Here is a 25,351-nt window from a genome sequence, read left to right as displayed (position 1 = left end):
GCTTTCCTTGCTTTTTTTGATCGAAGGAAAATCGTTCGATCGATGGATTAAAATCCTTCGAATCGTTCGATTCAAAGGATTTAATCATTCCTTTTTTCCTTTGATCAAACGAAATGCGGTAAAGCCTTCGACTTCGATATTCGAAGTCAAGGATTTTACTTCGAGGTTCGAATATCGAGGGTTAATTAACCCTCGATATTCGACCAATAGTAAATGTGTCCCTAATTCAAATTTGTAGTCTTTTGTAAATGCATCAGTTTCTTTCTTGCTAGCCACACTCCAATGCAGTTGCAGTTAGTCTACATCCCGCTGACCATATTTGTGGCCTCCTTTTTTTTCCGTAAGGGATTGTTACACAAAAGGATGGCTATGGGGGTGATAAGAAGGTACAATGGACTGAACCTGGTAGTAGAGACACTAATATCTTTATAAAAGATATAAGAAGTTCTTAAAATAAAACCACAGGGAAATGCAGAACTCACACAAATTAAATATTCAGATGAAACATGATGAGTATAAAATGAAGACACAGTGTGTCGGATCAAGGAAAGAACACCAGATAGTTTATAAGCTCTGGTATTAATAGCTTGGACTATACAGTTCCTCAGACTTCAGGGGCACATTGAATAGATGGAGAGAATTCACAATCCAGGAAGATGAATCATAGCAATAGTGATTTCCATTGGGCATTCTTAAAGTGAGCAGGTGTTGATCTTTTTGCCAAGGGGCTATTTATGTGCCATTGCTATGCCCGTGGTGTATCTATTCTGTTTGGCTCGTTTTTCTTGGCAATAGGTCACTGCTTTAGGACTGGCTTTATAAGATTTATAAGATGTTTAAGGATCTCTCTCATGGGTACAGAGTATTGTTATATCCCTAAACATTCTCAAGCCACAGTCGACGTGAATGCGAAGGTGATCACCTCTGAAGTAGATCCGGTGAAAAACGTATTAAACATTAGCACCAAACTTGAGGGTGAGCTTTACCTTATGGGATGTCCCACCAACCAAGCAACAGAATGAAAAACTTTTGGGTTTGTGTAATAAATGGCACTAAGTTTGCCAAGGAGCAGTAACCCATAGCAACCAATCAGCATGGAGCATTTACTGGTCACCTGTTGAAATACAAACATCTTATTGGTTGCTATCAGTTACTGCTCCTGGGCAAACTTAGCACTTTTTATTACATACAGGGATTTGATTCAAAAACTGTTGTAAATACAAAAGAGTTGGACCTTTGTTCTCTTCTCATTATTAGTGTGCTGTTGATATTGTACTACATGCTTCATTGATTCTATAGGGCAGTGGCCGACGGTGATATTTGTCGCTCGCGATTTTTTTATGAGCGACTGCAGGCGTCAAATCTCCTGAAAATGCCTCTTCATTGTAAATAATTAAAATCGCTGGCGGTATGCCCATTATATTGCTAATTTGTCTAAAGTTTCCTCCTGAAGCAGCTTATGGCGATTTAGATATAAGTTGGGCATACCACCAGCGATTTTAGTTATTTGCAATGGAGAGGCATTTTCAGGAGATTTGTCAAATCTCCCACTCGCCTACTGCCCTTAAGAATTACCAACAAATTAAACAAGTATTGGCAGTGGCATAATATTTCGAGACAGCTTTATACAACCATACTATTTCTAAATAATATTCTTTTATGTTAAATTTCATTTTTATACATAGATTTAAAGGGGTTGTTCACCTTTAAATTAACAGTTAGTATAATGTAGAGAGTGATATTCTGAGACAATTTTCAATTGGTTTTCATTTTAAATTATTTGTGGTTTTTGAGTTATTTAGCTTTTTATTCAGCAGCTCTACGGTTTGCGATTTCAGCAATCTGGTTGCTAGGGTCTTGATTTGAATAAGAGATTGGAACATGAATAGGAGAGGGACTGAATAAAAAGATAAGTAATAAAAAGTAGCAATAACAATACATTTGCAGCCTTACAGAGCATTTGTTTTCTTAGATGGGGTCAGTGACCCCTATTTGGAAAGAGGCAAAGAAGAAGAAGGAGGCAAATAATTAAAATTTTTAAAAAAATTATAAAAATAAAAAAATAATGAAGACCAATAGAAAGTTGCTTAGAATTAGCCATTCTATATTATATTAAAAGTTAACTTAAAGGTGAACCACCTCTTTAAATTGTGCATTTTGGCTGGGCATTCGTTTGTTACATAAGAGCTCCAGTATATGTAACATTTCATGTTCTAAATGGATGTTGGAATTTTCTAAATGCACTTGAGTGCTGCGTTGTAAGTTTCTATATGTTCTTATGTGCTATTGTTCAGCAATGAAGGGCATTGATAATAAGCAGGTCATTGATAGCGTCACCTTGTGACTTGCAGACCAACCAGCTGAGAGCTTGCAAAGTCATTTGGAAACTTCCAGGGTTAAATTTAGGAAAAGTTACCAAAGGGGTGTGCGGCCACACACCTCCTTAGGAGGGAATTTGAGTGGCTAAGTCTTTGGAGAGGGAGGGAGTAGAATTTTGTATTCAGAGTATGGGAAAAGACTGAAGGGCGAAGACGTCCTTGGAGAGGACTAGGTGTTTTACATTGTGATTGTTCTGGCATTTCGGAATAATCTTATACCAGCAATATGTGATTATTATTATAGGGGAGTAAGAGATATTAAGAGGGCAGTTATAAGGGATTAAGCACCTGGAAATGAACTTTGATTGCACAATATGTAAAATATCTAGCATTATTGTATTAACTGATAACAGGCATGTTTAAGCCGTTGGCAGTTTCATAATTTTTGGCATCAAATGAGATTTTTTTTGTCCACTGAGTAAATAAGCACAAGTGGAACAGGTGTATTGGATGTTATTTTCTATGTACAGTATATATAGGGGATTATTTATGAAAGAGTTTTTTATATCTCGAATGAAATCACAACTCGAATGGTATCTTAAGGAAAAACTCGAATGGAAAGAACTTGATTCTGCTAGTTCCAGTTGCAAAACCCGAAAACCTGAGTTTTTGGCCGAAAAAAACTCGAATCGCTTCAATCATTCAAGTTTTCGAGCAAAACCCTCCAAATAAAACCCTTGAACATCATGAAGGCTATTAACATTTTCAAATGGTTCAAGGGACCTTTGCCATTGACTCCTACATGACCTCAACAGGTTATTTCCAGGGTTGGGGTATAATAAATCCCCAAAAAATGTTGGTTTCGTTAAAAAAAAAATTGAACAATTCTAGTTTTTTTTTAACCCAAAAAGTATTCTAAAACGACGTGTGTTTTCAAATGTAAAAGTTATAAAGTCTTTGAAGCCTTTGGGCAGGTCAGGGGCCATAAACATCACATGGTGTAACGCATACAGCCTACTCATCTCCAACTGGAAAGCCCAGTTCTAATGTATTCCAGGCTGAATACCAGAAGACCTTCTCTTATTTTTTCAACCAAACCACTTTTCTGGCTGCATTAGTTGTAACATATCTAGCTGGATCTCTAGTTGTGGGCAGCCTCTCAGGCAGTTTGTTACCCATCTGGTTGCTCATAACATACTGGAAGTTGCTCAATACATATTGGAGACCCTAGGTGGTGTCCTCCGTAGGTAAATGCTCACCATGGAGACACTCTTTAGGACATTGAATAATGTCGGGTCTCAGCAAGTACTGCTAATTAAAGGGGTTGATCACCTTTGAGTTAACATTTAGGGGCCAATTCATTAATTTCGAGTGAAGGAATAGAAGTAAAAAAAACTTTGAATTTCGGAGTGTTTTTTTGGCTACTTCGACCATCGAATGGACTACTTGACCTTCGACTACGACTTCGAATCGAGGGATTCGAACTAAAAATCGTTTGACTATTCGACCATTCGATAGTCGAAGTACTGTCTCTTTAAGAAAAAACTTCGACCCCCTAGTTCGCCACCTAAAAGCTACCGAACCCAATGTTAGCCTATGGGGAAGGTCCCCATAGGCTTGCCTAACCTTTTTTTGGTCGAAGAATAATCCTTCGATCGTTGGATTAAAATCCTTCGAATAGTTGTATTAAATAAATACAATATATGGATATGCTTTCACTCCTCAGCTTATATTTGCTCATTTACGCATGTTTCTGTTGTATTGTTAGCTCACATTAAACTCTAGAAAAACACTGACTTTTAAAACAGTCCACATGCTGAAGTTAGAATAGTACTATTGATGAAAGACAGGATGAAAAAAGGAAAGTTGCACAATTTTTTCCTTCCGTAGTGGCTTTCTGCACTGCTGGTTACAATACTATATGTGCATACCTCCCAACATTTTGGAAATAGAAAGAGGGACAAAAGATTTTACGGTGATATTTTTTGACCACGTTCTTTTTTGTGGCCACACCCCCTAATTACAGTGTTCATTTTACAAAATTTGGCAGGTTATGAAAGTTTGAACACTTTTCTGTGGTTTTTATGTGTTATTACAGTTTTGCTAATGAAGGTGAATTACCCTTTAAGATGCAAGTCACAGTTTCCCCAAGAGACATGCTTATCTATTATTTCTTTGCTTATCTTAAATTGTTACAAAAGTAACTAAGTGCACCTGCCCTGTATTCTGGGCTCTCTGACAAAAGCCAATTAGGTTTTAGAAACGTAGTATCTTTTTCTGGCGTTCAGTGCAGGGGATCAAAGAGAAAGTCGAGACATTTCCGTAACAAACCAGGACTGCGGGCTGAGCTGTCAAAAACGGGGCAGTTGGGAGGTATGCATGTGCCTGAGGCCTAGCTATGCGTTATTATGAGCAGGTTTGGATTTATATGCCGGCCCGACCTTTTCTACAGAACCCTGCTGCCAAATTCTAATCAACATAATATTAAGGTCAGCATATCTATTTGAGTAGACCATTTGCAGGGCAGCTCAAATTTAGTCTAGAGTAGCCAAAGGCCAGTCAGATTATACAGTGGGACTGTTGAATATTCACTTATCTCGATTCCAGTACAGGTATAGGACCCGTTATCCGGAAACCCGTTATTCCGAAAGCTCCGAATTACAGGATGGCCATCTCTCATAGACTCCATTTTACCCAAGTAATCCGAACTTATAAAAAATATTTCCTTTTTCTCTGTAATAACAAAACAGTACCTTGTACTTGATCCACACTAAAATATAATTAATCCTTATTGGTGGCAAAACCAGCCTATTGGTTTTTTTAATGTTTAAATGATTTTCTAGTAGACTTAAGGTAAGAAGATCCAAATTAGATAAAGATCCAGTTCCCGAGTATTCTGGATAACAGGTCCCATACCTCTATGTGAAAATACCATCATCTTACAGTGAGTAATGCAATAAAGGAGACTAATCTCTATCAATTGATGTCCAAAGCAAGCAAAATGCGGTGCTGAATACAAAAGAAAAAAGGTCTTATTCAGACAGAGCTGCAGTTGTGCATTGATTATACAGTAAATAATTAAATGCAAGTCACCCAAGACTCACAGGTGTACTTTAATAGTTTCTACATAATAAAACATTACCTATGCTTTTAGTTTAGTTTCAAGGGCATATCACAAATGGAAAAATTCATTATGATGCACCAACAATATATTCATCGCTTTGGTTCAAACATGAGCATTTATCTGGAACCCTTACATAGTGGACCCCAGTGAGATTTAAATATGCTGGTTTTGCAATTATATGTTATTAGTGTAAAAAACAACAGTTGAATAGGTGAAGTCATAATTTACAGCAATCTATTATTCGATTATATCTTCAGAATAGTGTGTAAGTGCTCACTAGCCTATTACGTGATCTGATTATGAAAAGTGCAAGGAAGATCATTTGGAGTTTTTTATCTGATCAGATCCCACCTAGGGAGCACAATCGCCCCCTTGTTGTTCACCATACTAGCTTGGAGCTTGTTATTTGAGCTAATTCCAACTACTGTTTGGGGTCATCAGTGTGGGCCAGAGCTTCTAATCTATTCAGATCCTAACTACTTCAGACCTTTTTATGTGATCAGATCCCAACTACATACCACTATCGCCCTTGTTTGGGCTCATCAATGTGGGGCAGGGCTTCTTATCTGATCATATTCCATTTACAGACCATCACCCTTGTTTGGGGTCATCAGTGTGGGCCTTCTTACCAGATCCCGATTACAGACCACTATAACCCTTGTTTGGGCTCATCAGTGTGGGCCAGAGCCTCTAATCTATTCAAATCCCAACTACAGACCACTATCACCCTTGTTTAGGGTCATCAGTGTGGGTCAGAGCTTCTTATATGATCAGATCCCAACTACACACCACTATCACCCTTGTTTGGGGTCATCAGTTTGGGTCATAGATTCTTATCTAATCAGATCTCAACTACAGACCACTATCACCCTTATTTGGGGTCATCAACATGGCTCAGGGCTTCTCATCAGCATAAGTAAAGCCATTGAAGTTGATTCACATAAGAGCACTTTAATAACAAGGAGAACACAATCACTGACTAGATCAACTCTTCATTTATATGCAAAATGTGTGGAATTTGAAAAATCATCTACTGCATTGATTTCATTTATAGTTTTAGGATTCTTGAGTCAGCTCCTTATGGCATTGCCGTAACTACATAGCTCCAGGTCCCACTGCAAAAAAATATTCTGATGGACCCTACGCACACAGCATCACCTACCTGGCCCTCCGATTCCAGCCCACCTCTATAGTTGTGTCAGTGCCTTGTGGTCTACTAGTTTTTATCAAACATTGAAGAAATTGGTGCAATATGCCAATAACTGTACCATTATAAATCAAAAGAAGAAAAAATGTCCAAAACTAATTAATGAAAGGAGAAAAATACTCACAGTTCATCCCAGTCCATGGGTGCAAAAATCTGGAACAGCAAAAGGTTGTGAGTTTTCCCCAAACGCGTACTGGGGCACTTACTCATAGGCTCAGTAGGTATGAGTAAGTGCCCGGGTAGGCACGAAACGCGTTAGGCCAGGGTGTCCAACCTGCGGCCCAGGATGGATATGAATGCGGCCCAGCTTGAAACGCTCAATTCCAGAGGAAACATCATAATAATATAATAATAAGTCTTTTTTATTTCCAGGCGTCCCATATTCCAGTGTATAGCTCCATCTGGTTATCCAACTGGTTTTGTAGTACTTTTCTGTGTATTTTCTTTACTTTTACAAATCAAAAGTGTTTGTGTATTTTATGTGTGGCCCCAGACAATTTTTCTTTTTCCAATGGTTGGACACCCCTGCGTTAGGCGGTCATCTGTATGTCCTAATAAATTATTTGAATTTTTAACTATAATCTTGGGGAAAACTCACAACTTTTTGCTTCTAGTTTTTATACCAAGACAGCGTAGAGGAGGACTAAATTAGGAATGAGTGTATAGTTTTGTTTTTCGGTATGGCACATTCAGTCCGAAATGTATTTTCTCTATAACATTCCAAACTAATATATTAGTTAAATTATTATCAAAACTATTATTATGTAATAACTGTTTATTTTATTTTGTCTGCAGATTGATGACTTTGCTGCTGATTAATCCCACTGCATATTAAATAGCTGTAACTCTCTGTTACTTGAACATCCAATGGAAAAGTCCCTAAATGATCTAGAAGGCAGTACCACAGGGGAGTCCCAGCTTGGTCTGCTTCCTGCTGAGTCAACAGCCCGCCCCGCATGGGGCAGTAAAGTGCAATATATTCTCGCGCAGGTTGGCTTCTCTGTTGGTCTTGGGAACGTATGGCGATTTCCTTACCTGTGTCACCAGAATGGAGGAGGTAAGAGTTAAAAGACAACTGCTTATTGTGGGTTATTATAGCAATTATCTGATCAAGAACGGCTATATTCAACAATGATAATTAAAAAAAAAACAGTGGAGCACTTGGGCTAGCCAATGGCCACCAAAACAGTTGGAGGGCTAAATTCAGCCACATGTTGGAAACCAACAACTAAGGTCTGGGGCCACATGGGCAGCAAGGTCTCTATCAAACAATTAGTTGCATAATTAAAACTGCCAATAATTACGGTAGGTATAAAGTTGCACAAATTGGGAGCAATATGTTGAATAAAACAATGGACACAAAATTACACAAGCTAGGTGTGTCCCAGGTGTGCATGGGACAGTATTATGTCATATGTAGGGTCAGTAGAGAAATCTGAATAACGTGTACATAGCTATTTTGAGTTTACACCAGCAATGTAGCAAGGGCAGTTGTACAGGTCTTTTAGTGTATACGGTCTAGCTTTCATCACCTTGTGCTTATGTAATTAATATGCAAATTTCAGAGTTTGAAAGTTTCAGAGACTTGAAGTTTGATTGGCTGCTCTGCAGATATGGACATCATCTTCCTCATAATCGTTTCCACACATAGAAACCAAAAATGGAACATTAGACTCCTGTGATGATAAAAGAAAGGATTGAAGGCAACAACTCATTTAAAGAGAAGGATTGAAAGCAGCCAAAAGAGAGAGACCAAGGGTGGAAGGGTAGATGGGATGAAAACAAATCAGCAAAGTCAGCAATCTAAAGAAAGCATTATAAGAGGGCAAAGGAGAGAGTTTATGGGGGAGAATGTAATGGTGGACTGAGGAAGCAGAACTGGTAGAATTAAAAGAAAAGATTAAATAGCAGGAGAAAATAACAGATGTTAAAATAAAGGTGGCACATGAAACAGAACTGGTAGACAGGACACAAGGGGAAAGAACAAGGGAATAGATTAAAATAACACAAAAGCAGCCCAAAGGGAGAACATTAAAAATAAATGTCAAGAAGAGCGGTGGGATTAGGTTTGCCACCTGGCTGGCATTTTACCAGCCTGGCCTGTAAAAATGATGGTTGATCCCAATGTTATTAATAGGTTAAAGATAGATAAATATATAGGAAGGCTGGTATTTTTTCCCAGAAAAGGTGGTAACCCTAAGTGGGATAGAGAAGGGAATATATGATAATATAGAAATGTTCTAATGTAAGGGAAATGAAAAAGAAGTTTTCAGAACACAATGACTAGAATAGACAAATCGGAAAGAAAAGAAAGAAAGACGGAATAAGAAAGCACTAAAGGGAAATACAAAGAGTTAAATAAAAGGACAGTAAAGAATGATAAGAGGTGGGATAAAGAACTGAAGGGAATACAAAATGGAAGAGAAAAAATAATGAGTATTATAGTATTCTTCATTGCAAGAAGAGGTAATGAGAATTAAATTAAAGTACCAGTTTTGATGACTTGTTAATGACTCAGTAGTTGAACAAGTATCTAAGGACTGCCTACACAAAATATGCTGCAAATGAATGGGTGCCTGTTGGGAACCATGGTCTATATACAGAAATATTAATAAAGGCTACGTTAGAGCATCTGAGCACAGACGGCGCATAGCCTGCTAAACATTGTGCTCATTGTTGTAGTCCTGTTGCTACTTGTTGCCTTTAATCTTTCCACAAATTATTTCTTATCTTTATTGCCTAACTGTCGCCAAACAAGAGGAGACTCATGTCCCCAGAAGCTCCCAATGATACGTCCTCACACTCCCCTATTTACACAAATATATTCCTGATAAAATTATCTGCTGTTGACTTTTAACTCTATGAATGGGACAGAATGGCTACAGTCAACTGAAAATTAATTTCCGCAAAATAAATATCTTGCCTGCCCCTGCCTGCTATTGGGTTACATTACTGCTCTTTAAGATCATCACAACAGCAACACCTGCTACTGGACAGGGAGAACAGCAACTGATTATTCCGATGTTTGATGAAAAGCATGATTCAGTAGAGTCAAATGAAAAATAAGGTTGACTTGAAGGACATGTACACTCTTTATCAAAACTGGGCAACGTGTAGTCATCCAAGTGTTGTTCTTTAATACCCAACATCACTGAAGACTCTTTGTTATATTTTAGGTATTAGGCTAGGCACATAAAAATACAATTATTAGCCAGACAGTCATCACTATAACCCCCTAAACATGTTATGGTTCATGCCTTAATGGACAAATTAAGTCATTATTACAACTCATCCTCTGCAATGTAACATTGAATCCTGTAGGCTCACTAGCATCTGATTTTTTTTTAGCAACAGTAACAGGCCTGTTATGCAGAATGCTGGGACCTAGGGTTGTCTGGATCTTTCTGTAATTTGGCTCTTCATATTAGAAAATCGTGTAAACATTAAATAAACCCAATAGGCTGGTTCTGCTTCCAATAAGGATTAATTATATCTTAGTTGGAATCAAGTACAAGCTACTGTTTTATTATTACAAAGAAAAATTAAATCTATTTTTAAAAAATCTGCATTATTTGATTATAATGGAGTCTATGGGAGACAGACTTTCCGTAAATTCGAAGCTTTCTGTATAATGTAGAAAAAAGAAAAAATAGGCCGCTCCAAACTCACCCTCTGTGTGTTGTTATTAGTCCAACTCCACTTTAGTACTACGGGTGCTCAGCCATCAGCGTTCCCACTGAAATCATATGGTTTAAAGGACAAAAAAGGCAGCACACCCATTAAAAAAGGTGGTTTAATCCAACAGGTCATAGACCAGCAACACCTGACGCGTTTCGGGAGTAGCTCCCTTAATCATAGGCTATGCTTATGATTAAGCCTATGATTAAGGGAACTACTCCCGAAACGCGTCAGGTGTTGCTGGTCTGTGACCTGTTGGATTAAACCACCTTTTTTAACTGGTGTGCCGCCTTTTTGTCCTTTAAACTTTCTGTATAATGGGTTTCTAATGGATAACAGATCCCATACCTGTACTTTAACTTTTATTTTACTTACTGGGCCTATTATTTACTGCTATCTATTTGCACCACTATTACAATTCCTTAAAGTATGATTATATGTGTATCTGTAACAATGTCAGGAGGGGGCAATGAAAATTGATGGCCTACAAAATAAGACATAGACCCAAAAAGCCTAGAGAATTTGAGTATGTACTTTCTTAGCATGACACTAAGGGGCAGATTTATCAAGGGTCGAATTGAAAATTCGAGTTTTATGATGAAAACTGTCACACATTCAACTAGGGAGTTATTCAAATTTGATTCGAATTTTTTTTTTTAAAGAATTTGAATTAGATTATCAAGATTTATTATATTCTGGGCCTTTAAGTACTCAAATTCGACTATTCCCCACCTAAAACCTAGTGAATTGCTGTTTAAGTCAAAGGGAGAGGCCCAAGGATCAATTATGAGTAGTTTGCAGCCTTCCTGACATTTTTGGAGAAAAAAGTTGTATCAAGTTTTTAAAATTCAAATCAAATTCTATTCGAATTTGAATCAAGTTTTCGGGTTAATTCCATTCGTACGAGTATAGCAAATTAAATTTTTTAAATAAATTTCGATTGGTCGAATTTATGAGTTTTTAAAAACTCACATGAATTCGAAATAAATGTGCTTCTGAGGCATTATGAGAAAAAGTTGACTTCCTTTTTGCCTTTTAGGGTCCTTTCTCTTACTGTACGCCCTACTGCTCCTCATCATCGGAATCCCTCTCTTCTTCCTGGAACTGGCAGCGGGGCAGAGTATTCGCCAAGGCAGCATCGGGGTATGGAAGCACATCAGCCCACGCCTTGCTGGCATTGGCTTTGCTAGCTGTGTGGTAAGTACAGGCCCAAAGCACTAGAGTGACTGAGTGATCATAGTCAAGTTGATATTGTTAGTGGGGAGCACTGGGTGCCTCCATACACTTGTGCAGGGCCGCCATCAGGGGGGCACAGGGGGTACTGCTTTTTGTTCCAGAAGCCACAAAAGGAGCCGAAGTTGAAGTCCCGAAGCCGAGAAAAGACCTGAAGCCACGAAAGGAGCTGAAGTTGAAGTTCTGAAGCCGCGAAAAGACCCGGAGCTATGAAAGGAGCCGAGGCTGAAGTCCTGAAGCTGCAAAAAGTCCCGAAGCTATGAAAGGAGCCGAAGTTGAAGTCTCAAAGCCGCGAAAAGACCTGAAGCCTTGAAAGGAGCCGAAGCTGAAGTCCTGAAGCTGCAAAAAGACCCGAAGCTATGAAAGGAGCCGAAGTCCTGAAGCTGCGAAAAGACCCGAAGCTATGAAAGGAGCCGAAGTTGAAGTCTCAAAGCCGGGAAAAGACCTGAAGACTTGAAAGGAGCCGAAGCTGAAGTCCTGAAGCTGCGAAAAGACCCAAAGCTATTAAAGGAGCCGAAGCTGAAGTCCTGAAGCTGCGAAAAGACCCAAAGCTATTAAAGGATCCGAAGCTGAAGTCCTGAAACTGCAAAAAGACCCAAAGCTATTAAAGGAGCCGAAGCTGAAGTCCTGAAGCTGCAAAAGACCCAAAGCTATGAAAGGAGCCGAAGTTGCAGTCCCGAAGCCACGAGTTCAGTTCTACTGAACACCAATGTGTTTTTTTTAATTTTATTAAACCCCTGGCCACCAATGTATTATTTTAATACTCTATAGGCCCTGCCACCAATGTTTTTTTTTTAAATATTCTCTGGGGCCCCAATGTTTCTTTTTAATTTGTAAGGGGGGCCCTGGCGCCAATTTTTTTTAAAGAAACTTTTATGGGGGGGCCTGGCGCCAATGTTTTTTTTTATAGGGGGGCCATGACCATGAATTATTGTTTTTTAACTTGTAGGGGGGCCCTGACCACCAATGTTTTTTTAAAAAAACTTTTATGGGGGGCTCTGGCGCCAGTTTTTATTTAACTTATAAGGAGGCCCTCATTATCAATGACTTTTTATAACTTGTGTGCGTGGTGGGAGGGTTTACCGTTTTTAGTGCTGATGTCTGTGTGGTATTTTAACTGTGGTGTGGGTGGGATCTGGGGTGGGCGGGGCCCAGAAAATGTTGTTGTATGGGGCCCCATGATTTCTAATGGCGGCCCTGCACACAGGCGCTATATTAGTGTATCTTTCTGTGCTGTATTGCTACCAACCCAGGTACTAACCCCTTTAAATCAAAGTAATAAAGGAGTTTGCCAGTCATCTTGCTATTATTGTAAATATCAGATACAGTGACACGCACAAGAAATCATGCGACAGTTGTTTCCAGTGCTAATGACGTGTGAGGGGGTGTGTGTTGCAACTCCGCTTGTTTAACCTTGGGGAGGTATTTGTGTACTTGACATTTAAGTGATTTATTTGCTGTATGTTTTCTCCATCAGGTGTGTGGCTTTGTAGCCCTGTACTACAATGTTATCATTGGCTGGAGCCTTTTTTACTTGTTCAATTCTTTCCACTACCCGTTGCCCTGGACGAACTGCCCGACGTTGCACAACCAGACGCAAGAAGGTCAGTGGGATGCACAATGTTTGCTACAACTGCCACCTATACACACACACACACATATATATACACAGGTATGGAACCAGTTATCCAGAATGCTTGGGACCTGTGGTTTTCCGCAAAACAGATCTTTCCGTAATTTGGATACACATACACACATATATATATATATATATATATATATAGTAAACTGTGAAGGAGTCGGCACTCTCGTCATTAAGTACAGAAATGCCTGGGTGCAGTGTCCAAAATGTTTAGAATATCTATCTACAAAGAAGGTCCGCACTCTCAGGTTTAAAAAATAAATAAAAATGTTTATTGACTAAAGGACTAACGTTTCGGCCTCTCCTTTGAGAAAGGCCTTGGAGAGGCCGAAACGTTAGTCCTTTAGTCAATAAACATTTGGATCTGATAATTTGGATCTTCATACCTTAAAGAGATACTGACACAAGAAAATAACCCTTTTTATATCCATCATAACATTATCTTTGAATGCTTTTTATAATTTTGCCATAAAAGTATTTGCCTGATGCTTTTACATTACCTTTCTTACTCCCACGTTCCTCTATGAGGGGGCTGCCATATTTGTGCAGCAGGAGTCCGTTAGCATTAGAAACTCTTGCCAACCTGACTGTCCCATCTCAGCCTGTCAGTTAAACAGTTAAACAGTCAAGTTTAGTAACTTCAAGTAATAATTACTTACAAAATCAGAACTATCCGCGAAAATGATCAACGTGACCTTTAGGTAACTTTGAATGTAGATTAATATTTTGAAAAGAAAATTACTTTATTGTAATATTACTGTATTGTAATATCGGTAGACATTGGTAACTTCTAGGTGTGGAATCAGCATTTCTTTTTGTCAGGGTGCCAGTGCAGAAACGTTCATAGTCTCATTTAATGCACAGTTTTGAAATATCAAGATTTCTGGTTCTAGTAATTTCAAGTAAAATGCCCCGGAGTGAGACTTTATATTCCTAACTACCTCAGTTACTCCAAGAGACAGTCATATTTGCTTGACTTTCTTTGGAACAATGTAAATGGTTCCAGCAAATGAAGTGCAGGCCAGTTCTTTCCAGTGTCATAGGCTACCATGTTTACATAGATTAAGGAAATGTTGTCTTCCCTAAACCCAGGGATCCCAGTTATAACTTGGATGAGGTTGCTTTAAATGTGGCACAATTACTTAAATTAGAAAGAAACGTTAATGCCATCCTACAATACTCCTAATTTCTTACCTCGCACTGGCCCTGGGGTTCTTTCCTGCACATAACTCACGTATCAAGTAATGGCAATGCACACCAGCTTGACAGGTGCAGACAGGTATGTTGGGTTTAAATTTAGGGCAAACTGTACCCCGAATGAATTAAAACACTCAAGGTAAACTACACTGACCCCTAATGAACTGACTGGCAGATTATTATTATTTTTACTATATATACAAATTAGTTATTAAAGAGCAGGACTGTCCAACTGGCGACCCGTAAGACCCCCCCACCTACCTGCTGTGTCTGCTTACCATGTGAACTTTAAATGGTATCACTACAGAGCTTAACTGGCCCCTGCATCGTTTAAACCTCAAATTCAGACTAATCCCTGTATCGTTAACACCTATTAACTGGTGCTTTTTGAAAAAAAACATGTTTTGCCACGACAATATGCCTTTAAATTCAACCTTTTGTCATGCCAAAAACTACCTAATTGCTAGTCGATCTTTTGTGTAGCGCATACTACATTTGCTTGTGTTCATGTGGAGCTCTGGCTCTAGCTCCAGTTCTGGACATAGGGGGTAATAGATAGATGAGTTCTGATGAAGTATCAGATAGTAGTATATTTTCTATTGGTTAATTACATCATGAGTCAAAAGCTTAGGAATGCTCATCTGACTGTCTGGTTTGCTGGTCTACGGTTCTGTAGCAGCTGGTGACGGTAGTTGGGAAGGGGACATTCTGTATTAGAAATGGACACACACATATTTGATATTCCTCATTTCATTATGTCACATCACACTTTGACCTGTTTTTTGTCCCGTTTAGTTGCAGAATGCGCCAAAAGTACACCCACCACTTACTTCTGGTACCGCTCAGCCCTGAACGTCACAAACACTATAGAAGGTTCTCAGATGAACTGGCCCATGACTGGATGTCTGTGCCTCGCCTGGTTCCTTGTCTGTGGAGGAATGATTAAAGGGATTAAGTCATCAGGAAAGGTAAGTATAAAATATTACATACATGTGATAAATATAATAGATTTTTCATTTGCTTTGTGAATGGAACAGGTACTTACGGTTTATTGGATACAGGCATGTGGGTGATAAAACTTCCTCTAGCCAACATACCAAATTATTTGTGTCATAGTAACAAAGATATCAACAGAATATTAATAGAACAGTCATATTTTATATTATATAATAAACACTTAAATTGCGTAACTCTGAGACTATAATTGATAATAATAAGTAGAGGTAATGCTAATAAGCGTTTCTATTTCCTTAACAGTATGAACAGAAGGTGTCAGTATTGAGCAGTTGTTTCGCTGTTACACTGCCTTGCAAATGTATTCACCCCCCTTGGCTTTTGACGTATTTTGTTACATTCCATCCTGTAATTTAAATGTTTTTTAATCTTATTTTATGGATCTGCACAAAATAGTCTAAGTTGGTGAAGTGCAATGAGAAAACTATATATATATATATATATATATATATAAAAGAATTAAAAAAAAAGAAAAAAAACCCTGAAAATTGGCATGTGCATGTGTAAGTCCAAATATATAAGTTTGAGTCCCAGGAAGATTAGGTATCCCCAAAGTCCAGCAAATCTTAGGCTCTCCTCTGCCTGATCAAAATTCTTTTTTTAAAGAAAAGAATGTGCATATGTATTCACCCCCTTTGCCACGAAGCCCCTAAAAATTCCCGGTGCAACCTATTACCTTCAAAAGTCACATAATTAGTGAAATTAAATCCACCTGTGTGCAATCTAAGTGTCACGTGATCTGTAAGTATAAACACACCTTTTCTGACATGGTACCACAACAATGGTACCACAACAAACCTGCCAATAGAGGGCCATCCACCAAAACTCACAGGCCGGGCAAGGAGAGCATTAATTAGAGAGGCAGCACAGAGACCAAAGGTAACCCTGAAGGAGTTGCAGAGTTCCACAGCAGAGACAGGAGTATCTGTCCATAGGACCACAATAAGCCATACACTCCATAGAGCTGAGCTTTATGGAAGAGTGGCCAGAAAAAAGCCATTACTTAAGTTATGTTATAAGTTATAAATAAGAAGGCACGTTTGCCAAAAGCCATGTGGGCAACTCCCCAAATGTATGGAGGAAGGTGCTCTGTCAGATGAGACTAAAATTTAACTTTTCGGCCACCAAGGAAAATGCTATGTCTGGTGCAAACCCAACACACCCCATCACCCCAAGAACACCATCGCCACAGTGAAACATGGTGGTGGCAGCTTCATGCTGTGAGGATGTTTTTCACCTGCAGGGACTGGGAAACTGGTCCAAGTCAAGGGAAAGATGGATGGTGCTAAATACAGGGATATTCTTGAGCAAAGCCTGTGTCAGTCTGCTTGTGATTTGAGACTGGGACGGAGGTTCACCTTCCAGCAGGACAATGACCCGAAGCAAATTGCTAAAGCAACACTTGAGTGGTTTAAGGGGAAACATTTAAATGTGTTGGAATGGCCTTGTCAAAGTCCAGACCTCAATCCAATTGAGAATCTGTGGTCAGACTTGAAGATTGCTGTTCACAAGCAAAAACCATCCAATATGAAAGAGCTGGAGCAGTTTTGCCTTGAGGAATGGGCAAAAATCCCAGTGGCAAGCTCATAGAGACTTATCCGAAGCAACTTGCAGCTGTAATTGCAATGATTATCATAGCAATTGATAGCAATTTACCATTGGTCTTGCTTTTTTAATTATTTGCCTTCCTCTTCTAAATCTTAACAGATTTGGAATGGTGGTCACTGACCCCAACAGCCAAACCACTTTTGCTCTGAAAGGCTATACATTTATTATCATTCTAACTTTTTTTATCTTTCAATCAGAATTCTATTCTCCTTGCAGTCTTTATTCAGGCCACTGCCTGGTGACTGGTTGTTAGATTATATTGGACCCTAGCATCCAAATAGCTGCTAAAACAAAAAGCTGTAACAGTATTAATAATTCAGTAGTCATAAAAAGACTGATTGCAAAGTGTCTCAGAATGCCACTCTCTAAATCGTATTGTAAGTTAATTTAAATGGAAACTACCTCTTTAATTAGCAAATGTTTTCTGTTATTGACTGTGTTCACTGGGGAGGAAAGGAGTAGGAGTGATTTTTCTTAGGAATATATGATAGGTAGATAGATAGATAGATAGATAGATAGATAGATAGATAGATAGATAGATAGATAGATAGATAGATAGATAGATCGATCGATCGATCGATAGATAGATAGATAGATAGATGGATGTTTTGACGGTTTTTGTCTTGGATTTTCTAGGTGATGTATTTCAGCTCTGTGTTCCCTTATGTGGTCCTATTTTGTTTCCTGATCCGTGGTCTGTTGCTGGAAGGGGCTGCAGATGGAATCCGTATCATGTTTACTCCAAAGGTACAGACCTCAGCATCAGAGTAATAGTAGCTTTCTGTTGAATTAGAGAAATGGCACCTTTATACTTCCAGGTGCCTCACAGATAGTAGGAGCCAGTGGGCATGTAAAGGCAAAAAAAATAAAATCCCAATTTTACTTTCTTTAATGAAAAAGAAACCCAATATCCAATATACTTTAATTAAAAAATGAGTACGGTTTTTATAAGAAACTTGATTGTATGCAGTGAAATTCCCCGTTTTACTTGCTCTGACTGCTGTCTATAGGAAACTTCAGACAATCCCTAACTGCTCTGCAGGGAAACGATCATCCTTACGAACAGCAGGGGGAGCCCCTCACCTTATTTCCCAGCCATGCAGAACTCAAGCAGCTTTTGTTTGTTTCCCTGTAGAGCAGTCGGCGACTGTGTAGAGATTCGTATTGGATTTTATTTTTGCCTTTACATCCCCTTTAATGTTTCCAACTCCAGTGGCAGGGACAAAGATCATGGAGCCAGATTTAATCAGATAAACTGGGATTCTCATTGAAGGGTTATTTTGCTGCGGCCACTGGTTCTGCAGAGTTGGAGAAAGTTTGTATTAAACAATACAAAAACTATTAAATCCACATTAGATTACATGACACCACAGGACCCAGTGCAGTCTGTATATTCTGATTATTGCTGTATCTGCTTCTATGACAGATATTATTTGACTTGTGCTGGTTTGATAATTTACAATGATCTCTAAGCTTAGCCTCCCAACTGAAGCCCAAACCACACTGAGCATGTGCATGGTCTTGGTCTTGCAAAGATTTTTAACAAAGTTACAAGATGGTGACCCCCTGCGACCAACTTTGAAAGCATAAATCATTTGTTTTATTAGGCTTGTGGTGCAGTAAGTTCATGTTTATGTTTAGTATACAAAATACAGCATTTCTAGAATTATACTATTTTAGACTTTAGTTCCCCTTTGAATGAAAGTCCAACCTGTCGGGGTGTTTGACCGGGTCAAGCAAAAGGAATGCCATAGAATGAGCTAAACGGACTCTAATCAGCAGAGGATGTTAAAGCTGTGTCCCTTACATTTGTGGTTGAATGGCTCAATGTTCAGGAGTAGCTGGGGCCACAGGTTGTAAACCCCTGGATACTGTACTTGCTTACAATAAAATGGATATTATCTATGATAGCATTTTTGTTAAGCTCTTAAAGGGAAATTATTCTATATAATAGTCAATGAGGGATCACTTTATTTGTAGGACACAACTTTTTGCCAAGTGTCAACCCTATGCATCACAGTCTGAATAAATAGTGGGTATTCTGTTACAGACAAGTATAGGTATAGTTGGATAATAAGTGCTTTACTGAACAGTGCTGCAGGCATAGGTAAGGTTTGGTTGCTGAGGGACAGTTCTTGGCAGAGAAAAGGAAGATATACAGGTAACTATAGCCATTCTGCATTGGTCTATATACATACCAAATCCAACTGATGAATTCTCTTTGCAATCACTTTTCAGCTAGAGATCTGGGGGAACATACAAGTTTGGAGACAAGCTGCTACCCAGGTGTTCTTTGCTCTGGGCCTTGGATTTGGAAGTGTGATTGCCTACTCCAGCTACAATGACCGCCACAACAACTGCCACTTTGATGCCATTTTAGTGTCATTCATTAACTTCATGACCTCAGTTCTGGCCACTCTGGTGGTATTTGCCGTCCTCGGATTTCGTGCCAATGTCCTTACAGAGAAATGTGTTGAAACGTAAGTTATGTTTTTTCAGTTTTAGGGTTTTTAAACCCAAGAACAGTCTGTAATGCCTTTAATGGTGTGATATTGGCCTAGGGCAGGGGTGCCCACAAGCTAGATTGGGTTCTACCAGTAGATCTTTAGCTGTCAACAAGCAGCTTGTCTATATTGCCCTCCTATTTCATGCTTTTCATTCAGGTGTTTATTATGTAAAGGTTACATAAGAAATAGTTGTCTATTAAATATGGCAAAATAAATTCTCTTATAAATCAATATAATGCTCAAGTAATATTTTCCATGGAACAGAATGCTACCAGTTATGATGTAGATCTTAATGGGACAACATCACTAAAAGTAGACCTTGCATTAGTAAAGTATGGGCACCCCTGGCCTAGGGAGAGACTTATATAACTAGCAAATTAAACTGTTGGTACAGCTGCTTTTCTAGCTTTTGGTGGACATTAATGTCCTACCAACTTAGACCAAACTGTATGATCTTCTATGAATGTGTTATCCCCTCCTAAGCAATTTTACCAATCAATCTCTGATGTTTTCACACCACAAACGGTCAGAATCTTTGATGCCAACTTGTGATAAGAAAAGTACTGTAAAAAGAACCATCATCTGTTTTAGGGCTTTGGTTCTATATCCCATAGTGTCTCACTGTGTTCCAATAGTTACATTTGTCCCTTACTTTCATTGTTTGCTTCACAATAACTTGTGTTTTTTTATCCTTTAGAAACATGGAGAAGATTATTGACCTGTTAAGAAATGGAAGCCTCCATGAAGATGTAGTGCCAATGAAAAACCTGACAAATCCTGAATACAGCCAGTGGTATAAAAGAACAAGTGACATGTTGGATTTACAGCAGTATGGCATCTCAGACTGCAAAGTGGAAGATGTAATGAATGAGGTGCGAAGGAATTTCCCATAATAATGTGTTATTGTTTTGATCTGGTGGGTCAGATTTGAGGTTCTTAGCTTTTGGGGCGGCTAAAGGGTTTGATATGCTTCTCTTTTCTAACATAATAGCTCTGTGTGTTCTCTTACAGGGTGTAGAAGGCACTGGTTTGGCTTTTATTGCTTTCACTGAAGCCATGACTCACTTTCCTGCCTCCCCGTTTTGGTCAATATTATTTTTTCTCATGCTTCTCAACCTGGGACTTAGCACTATGTTCGGGAACATGCAGGGAATCATCACCCCTTTGCTTGACAACTTTCCCTATTTGCGCAAGAAAAAGACAATATTCACAGGTATATTTCTATTTAAGTGGCCTGCTTGACTTTTAGGGGGTTATTTATTAAAGTCCAAATGCCAAAAACTCAAGTTTTTTTTTACAATAAAATCTGAATTTTTTGTGGAAATAAAAAACTAGTTGTGATCCGAATCCAAAAATACTCCATCTCCAAGCTGTTGGGGTCCTGTAGAAGTCAATTGCAAAGGTGACATTTCTAACTTGAAGATATCAAGGTCTGTGCTAAGTTTCGGCCATAAACCCGAAAAATTCATTGGTTTTGAGCGATTTTCACAACAAATTTGAGCATTTCCGGTATAAAAGCCTAATATCATTTTTCAATGATAAATAAGGTAAAATCGGGGAATCGAGTTTGCTGAGACTTTTTTTTACTTAAACATGAAAAAATCTGATTTTAATAAATAACCTCAATAATGATATGTGTTTGCGTTGTATAAAGATGAACTGTGCTCTAAAGAAAACAGCTCTCACCCATTATGTACACCCCGCCCATTGTCAGTGCCAAACTAAGGGGAACCAGTATAAATATTGGCTTGAATTGTGGCAGCGTTATTTGGATGGCCTGTCCTTATGGTACTTCTGATTTGTTTCTCTACAGTCCTCTGCTGCATTATTGGCCTGTTGACTGGACTGATATTTGTGCAACGATCTGGAAGCTACTTTGTATCCATGTTTGATGACTACTCAGCCACCTTGCCTCTTATCATAGTTGTGATATTTGAGAACATAGCCGTGGCTTGGGTGTATGGTGCAGAAAGGTAGGCTATGTCAGTAGAATGTGCCTTTACACCCTTTGCTGTACACTTGTTACATCTTTTTATTTAAAATTATTGACCTATTTTTTCAGGCTTGTAATTTAAACTGTGGTCTGGGAATAATGTGGCACCATTGTAAAATATAAGGATAAGTGACAGCAGAGTTCCATGGTCATGCAAAGGCACACGTTTGAGCGTGCCATAATATACAAGTGAGAGCCAATTATAGTGGACGACATCACAAATCACTATTTATATAAAGGTTAATTCTAATTTATAAGGCTAATAGAAGTCAAAAAGGAGTTTAATGACCATGTAAAAGCACAAGGCCACAGATTAATGCACAAGGTTGGGGGGATTGGCAAGAACAGACAAGAGTCTCAAAAGAGAGACAGTGACACGCACACACATGGCTTATGCTATTCCAGAATACTGATTCTTCAAAAAAAAAAAACAAAGATTTATACTGAAGACTTGTAGACCTGTAATTGATCCTAACACTGTTTTTGTTCAGGTTCATGGAGGACATAAGAGGGATGCTGGGCCATCGTCCTTATAGAATATACAAATATATGTGGCAGTACATCAGCATCCTGGGTATGATCGCACTACTGCTTGCCAGTTTGATCAGAATGTGCATCGATTACCCCAAGTACCAGTCTTGGAATCAACAGCAGGTACCTGTGCTTTTATGTTTTTAAAGGAGAACTTAAGCTTTACTAAAGAAGTAGGAGGATAGAAATGTTGTACATTATGTTTGGGGCTTCTGTACCACAGCCCTTTAGCAGTAAAGATCTGTGTCTCTAAAGATGCCCCAGTAGCTCCCCATCTTCTTTTCGCTGCACATGCTCTGTGCTGTTGTCACTTACTGAGCTTAGGAATCCACTCACAATATACAGTACACATAGAATAGAAATGTCACAATATAAGGCTGATTAGTAATTAATACAGATAATTACTACATGGCAGCACAGAAACCAGTGCAATTAGCATTAGAATTTAATAATCAACCCTGTAGCACCAGCTTATATTACAAACAAACCTCATTTTCTGTTTGATAATTAGTGGCTTAGCTTCTCAACAGCTGCTCAGAGCCCACTGAGCATGTGAGTGTCACAGACACTTTCCAAGATGGTGACCCCCTGTGACAAGTTTGAAGTCCTGGATCATTGCTGCTATTGACAAGCTAAAACTTTAGGCTGGTGCAATAAGTTCATTTTAAGATATTTTTATTTTTGGTTTAGTTCTCTTTTAAAGCACACAATATCTTACATTTAGGCTAAGAGAAAATATGTGTCCTCCATTACCAGATTATTCTCCATGGATTCGGTTACATGTTTTTATAATATCAGCAAGTTTTTAACAGTAAGATTTTATTTATTGCTGTATCCATTACTAAGCAAGTATGCTTTTTTTCCATATAGCAGACTACTCACAATAGTTGCTATTGGTAATGCACTGCTGTAATGTAGAGCACCCATAAATCAACTATGCCAGTACTAAAGATACAGTTTACTGTACTATATTATATCATTACAGACAAAAGCTGGCCAAACATATACATAACTGCTTGCGTGCCCACAGATTGGCTGATTCATTCCTTCAGACTAGTAGTCGTGTGTGTTCAGAATAGCTAATTGGACAACACTGTTCTAAAATACAGAATGGGCCATTTGTGTGACTAACTCTGCTAGGACTTATGTTCCCTTTGTGCATATTGGCCTGTGCATATTGTTACCATTATAAATATAATATGGCACAGAAATGCACATTTACAGTGTGGGCAATGCATCAAAGTTAGGATACATTCTTCAACTCAAATTGCATCTGGTCCATTATAACTTCCCAGGTGACCATTTAACTTCACCAGTTGAAAATGTATCCAAAAATATCCAAACTTTCACTATATTTTGTTCCCAGGCCAAGGAAGAGATGCTGCAATATCCATCCTGGGCTCTTGGTATGCTCACCAGCCTGATCATTGTGGCCTCCCTACCCATCCCCATAATGTTTCTGAAGCATACCATACAAGACTGGATACTGAAAGGGAAATCCAAGACCTATGGTGATTGTGACTACACCCAGGGAAATATGGTGGATGACATGATTGGGCCAATGGAAGAGAGTCCTGTAGACCTGGGCCATGTGGGAAATGGTTACCTGCCAGTGGAAATGGAAGACTTTGCAGAAAGGGGCAAACTTCTTACAACTGAAGAAAACTTGGATGACGCAGAAGAAGACAGTGCAAATGCAAATGGCTAAGTCTAGCACAACTGAGCAATGGGGGACATTCGGGGCCTTGGAAATGCCTTGTTACGTGAACAAAGAAGCTCCTACAAACCATCCATAGACTGTGCATGACTGCCCACAAGGCTTCTCTAGAATAAATCAGTGATTCCTTAAAATAAGGTAGAACAACTCTGATCTGGGGGAACATTTTGGACTTTGGAAATGATGTGGGTTGTCACGTGATCAAAGAAGCGCCTACAAACCATCCACAGACTGTGCATGACTGCCCACAATGCTTCTCTAGAATAAATCAGTGATTCCTTCAAAGAAGGCTTCATGCTGCGTGCTCTAGTAATGAGAATTATTTTGCCCATATGGAGACATCAGTATTTTGACCCCCTACCTCTTCATCTCCTTAGATTCAAAGAAAAAGCCAGTGGTGCTTTTTTCATAGAGGGAATGGTACAAATATTTTCCAGAACAGCCAGGGTTTATGAAGCAGACATGAACTTTGAAACTAGAAAATGATTCCAGAACAGTCAGCACTTGGAATACTCAGAAGAGGAAATCTAGTAGTGTTGCACCTCTAGCACTTTGATTGGTCAGTCACAGAATGTTGAAAGAATCCAGTTCAGTCTGTGCTGACAATGTTTTTGGACCATAGTTGGGGTTATACTAAATGTTAACGATTGGATCTCGTTAATCTTGTCTCTACTGCTGGTAATTTGAAAAAAAGGTCTTGTACCCAACTGGGTAAATCTCTTTTTTGTGCCATAGATATATTTTACTATATTATACTAAAAGGCGTGTATGTTGGTCTTTCGTGGAATTATTTTTTTAATGAACACTGGAAGAACCAATTGTCTTCCATCTCCATTTACTGTTACTGGACTAAGATCTGAGCTGAGTTCAAGGGAGAAATATGACTTATATCCCAGGAGCCGGGCTCTCTGTCTCTTCACGTGTACCTGGAATTCTAATACTGTAAATATGATGTGATATTTATGGCTTGGCATTCAAGAATAAGATTTTCTCATTAGATGTACATTTTTCGAGAAAAACCCTCGACAGGTATTTTATGAATTTTTTTATGCTATGCATAAATTTTATATGATGCCAAAGCGGTTGGTCTTTTGAAAGGGACAATCAGGTACATTTATATTCTCTTTGTTCGGCCATAGACGACTTGGCAATTGGCTACAGATTATCAACTGTTGGAGTTGCACTGTCCTGGTCTGTCTTAGAGCTGCAGTCCCAGCAATTGTAGGGTCTAAGTGTCATTGGGTTTTCATACTGAAGGTAGTAAAGGTATGGGAACAGTTATCCAGAATGCTCGGGACCTGGGGGTTTTCAGTAATTGGATCTTCATACCTTAAGGCTGCTAGAAAATCATGTAAAGATTAAATAAAGCCAATAGGATTGTTTTGCTTCCAATAAGGATTAATTACATCTTAGTTGGGATCACGTACAAGGTACAGGTATGGGACCTACTATCCAGAATGCGCTGAACCTGGGGTTTTCCGGATAACGGATCTTTCCGTAATTTGGATCTTCATACTTTATTTAAATCTACTAGAAAATCATGTAAACATTAAATAAACCCAATAGAATGGTTTTGCTTCCA

The 25,351-nt window shown here is 38.8% G+C and overlaps 1 protein-coding gene across 2 annotated transcripts in view; it reads left to right on the top strand.

The window, feature by feature from the left end:
- The window catches only part of slc6a16.L (solute carrier family 6 member 16 L homeolog), a 42,241-nt gene extending 17,636 nt beyond the window's left edge, over positions 1-24,605 (top strand). For both annotated transcript variants that reach the window (XM_018226358.2, XM_018226357.2), the window contains exons 2-12: positions 7,445-7,706; positions 11,367-11,524; positions 13,038-13,164; positions 15,195-15,367; positions 17,658-17,768; positions 19,260-19,501; positions 20,226-20,400; positions 20,540-20,741; positions 21,342-21,501; positions 22,013-22,175; positions 23,419-24,605. In XM_018226358.2, the coding sequence (XP_018081847.1) occupies positions 7,517-7,706; positions 11,367-11,524; positions 13,038-13,164; positions 15,195-15,367; positions 17,658-17,768; positions 19,260-19,501; positions 20,226-20,400; positions 20,540-20,741; positions 21,342-21,501; positions 22,013-22,175; positions 23,419-23,760 (2,043 nt within the window). In that variant the 5' untranslated portion in view covers positions 7,445-7,516 and the 3' untranslated portion in view covers positions 23,761-24,605. The remainder of the gene's footprint in view (positions 1-7,444; positions 7,707-11,366; positions 11,525-13,037; positions 13,165-15,194; positions 15,368-17,657; positions 17,769-19,259; positions 19,502-20,225; positions 20,401-20,539; positions 20,742-21,341; positions 21,502-22,012; positions 22,176-23,418) is intronic.
- Positions 24,606-25,351: the final 746 nt, after the last annotated feature.

The sequence above is a fragment of the Xenopus laevis genome, chromosome 7L (assembly GCF_017654675.1).
Source record: "Xenopus laevis strain J_2021 chromosome 7L, Xenopus_laevis_v10.1, whole genome shotgun sequence".
Classification (NCBI taxonomy): domain Eukaryota; kingdom Metazoa; phylum Chordata; class Amphibia; order Anura; family Pipidae; genus Xenopus; species Xenopus laevis.
This window is presented reverse-complemented; position numbering and strand designations above follow the sequence as displayed.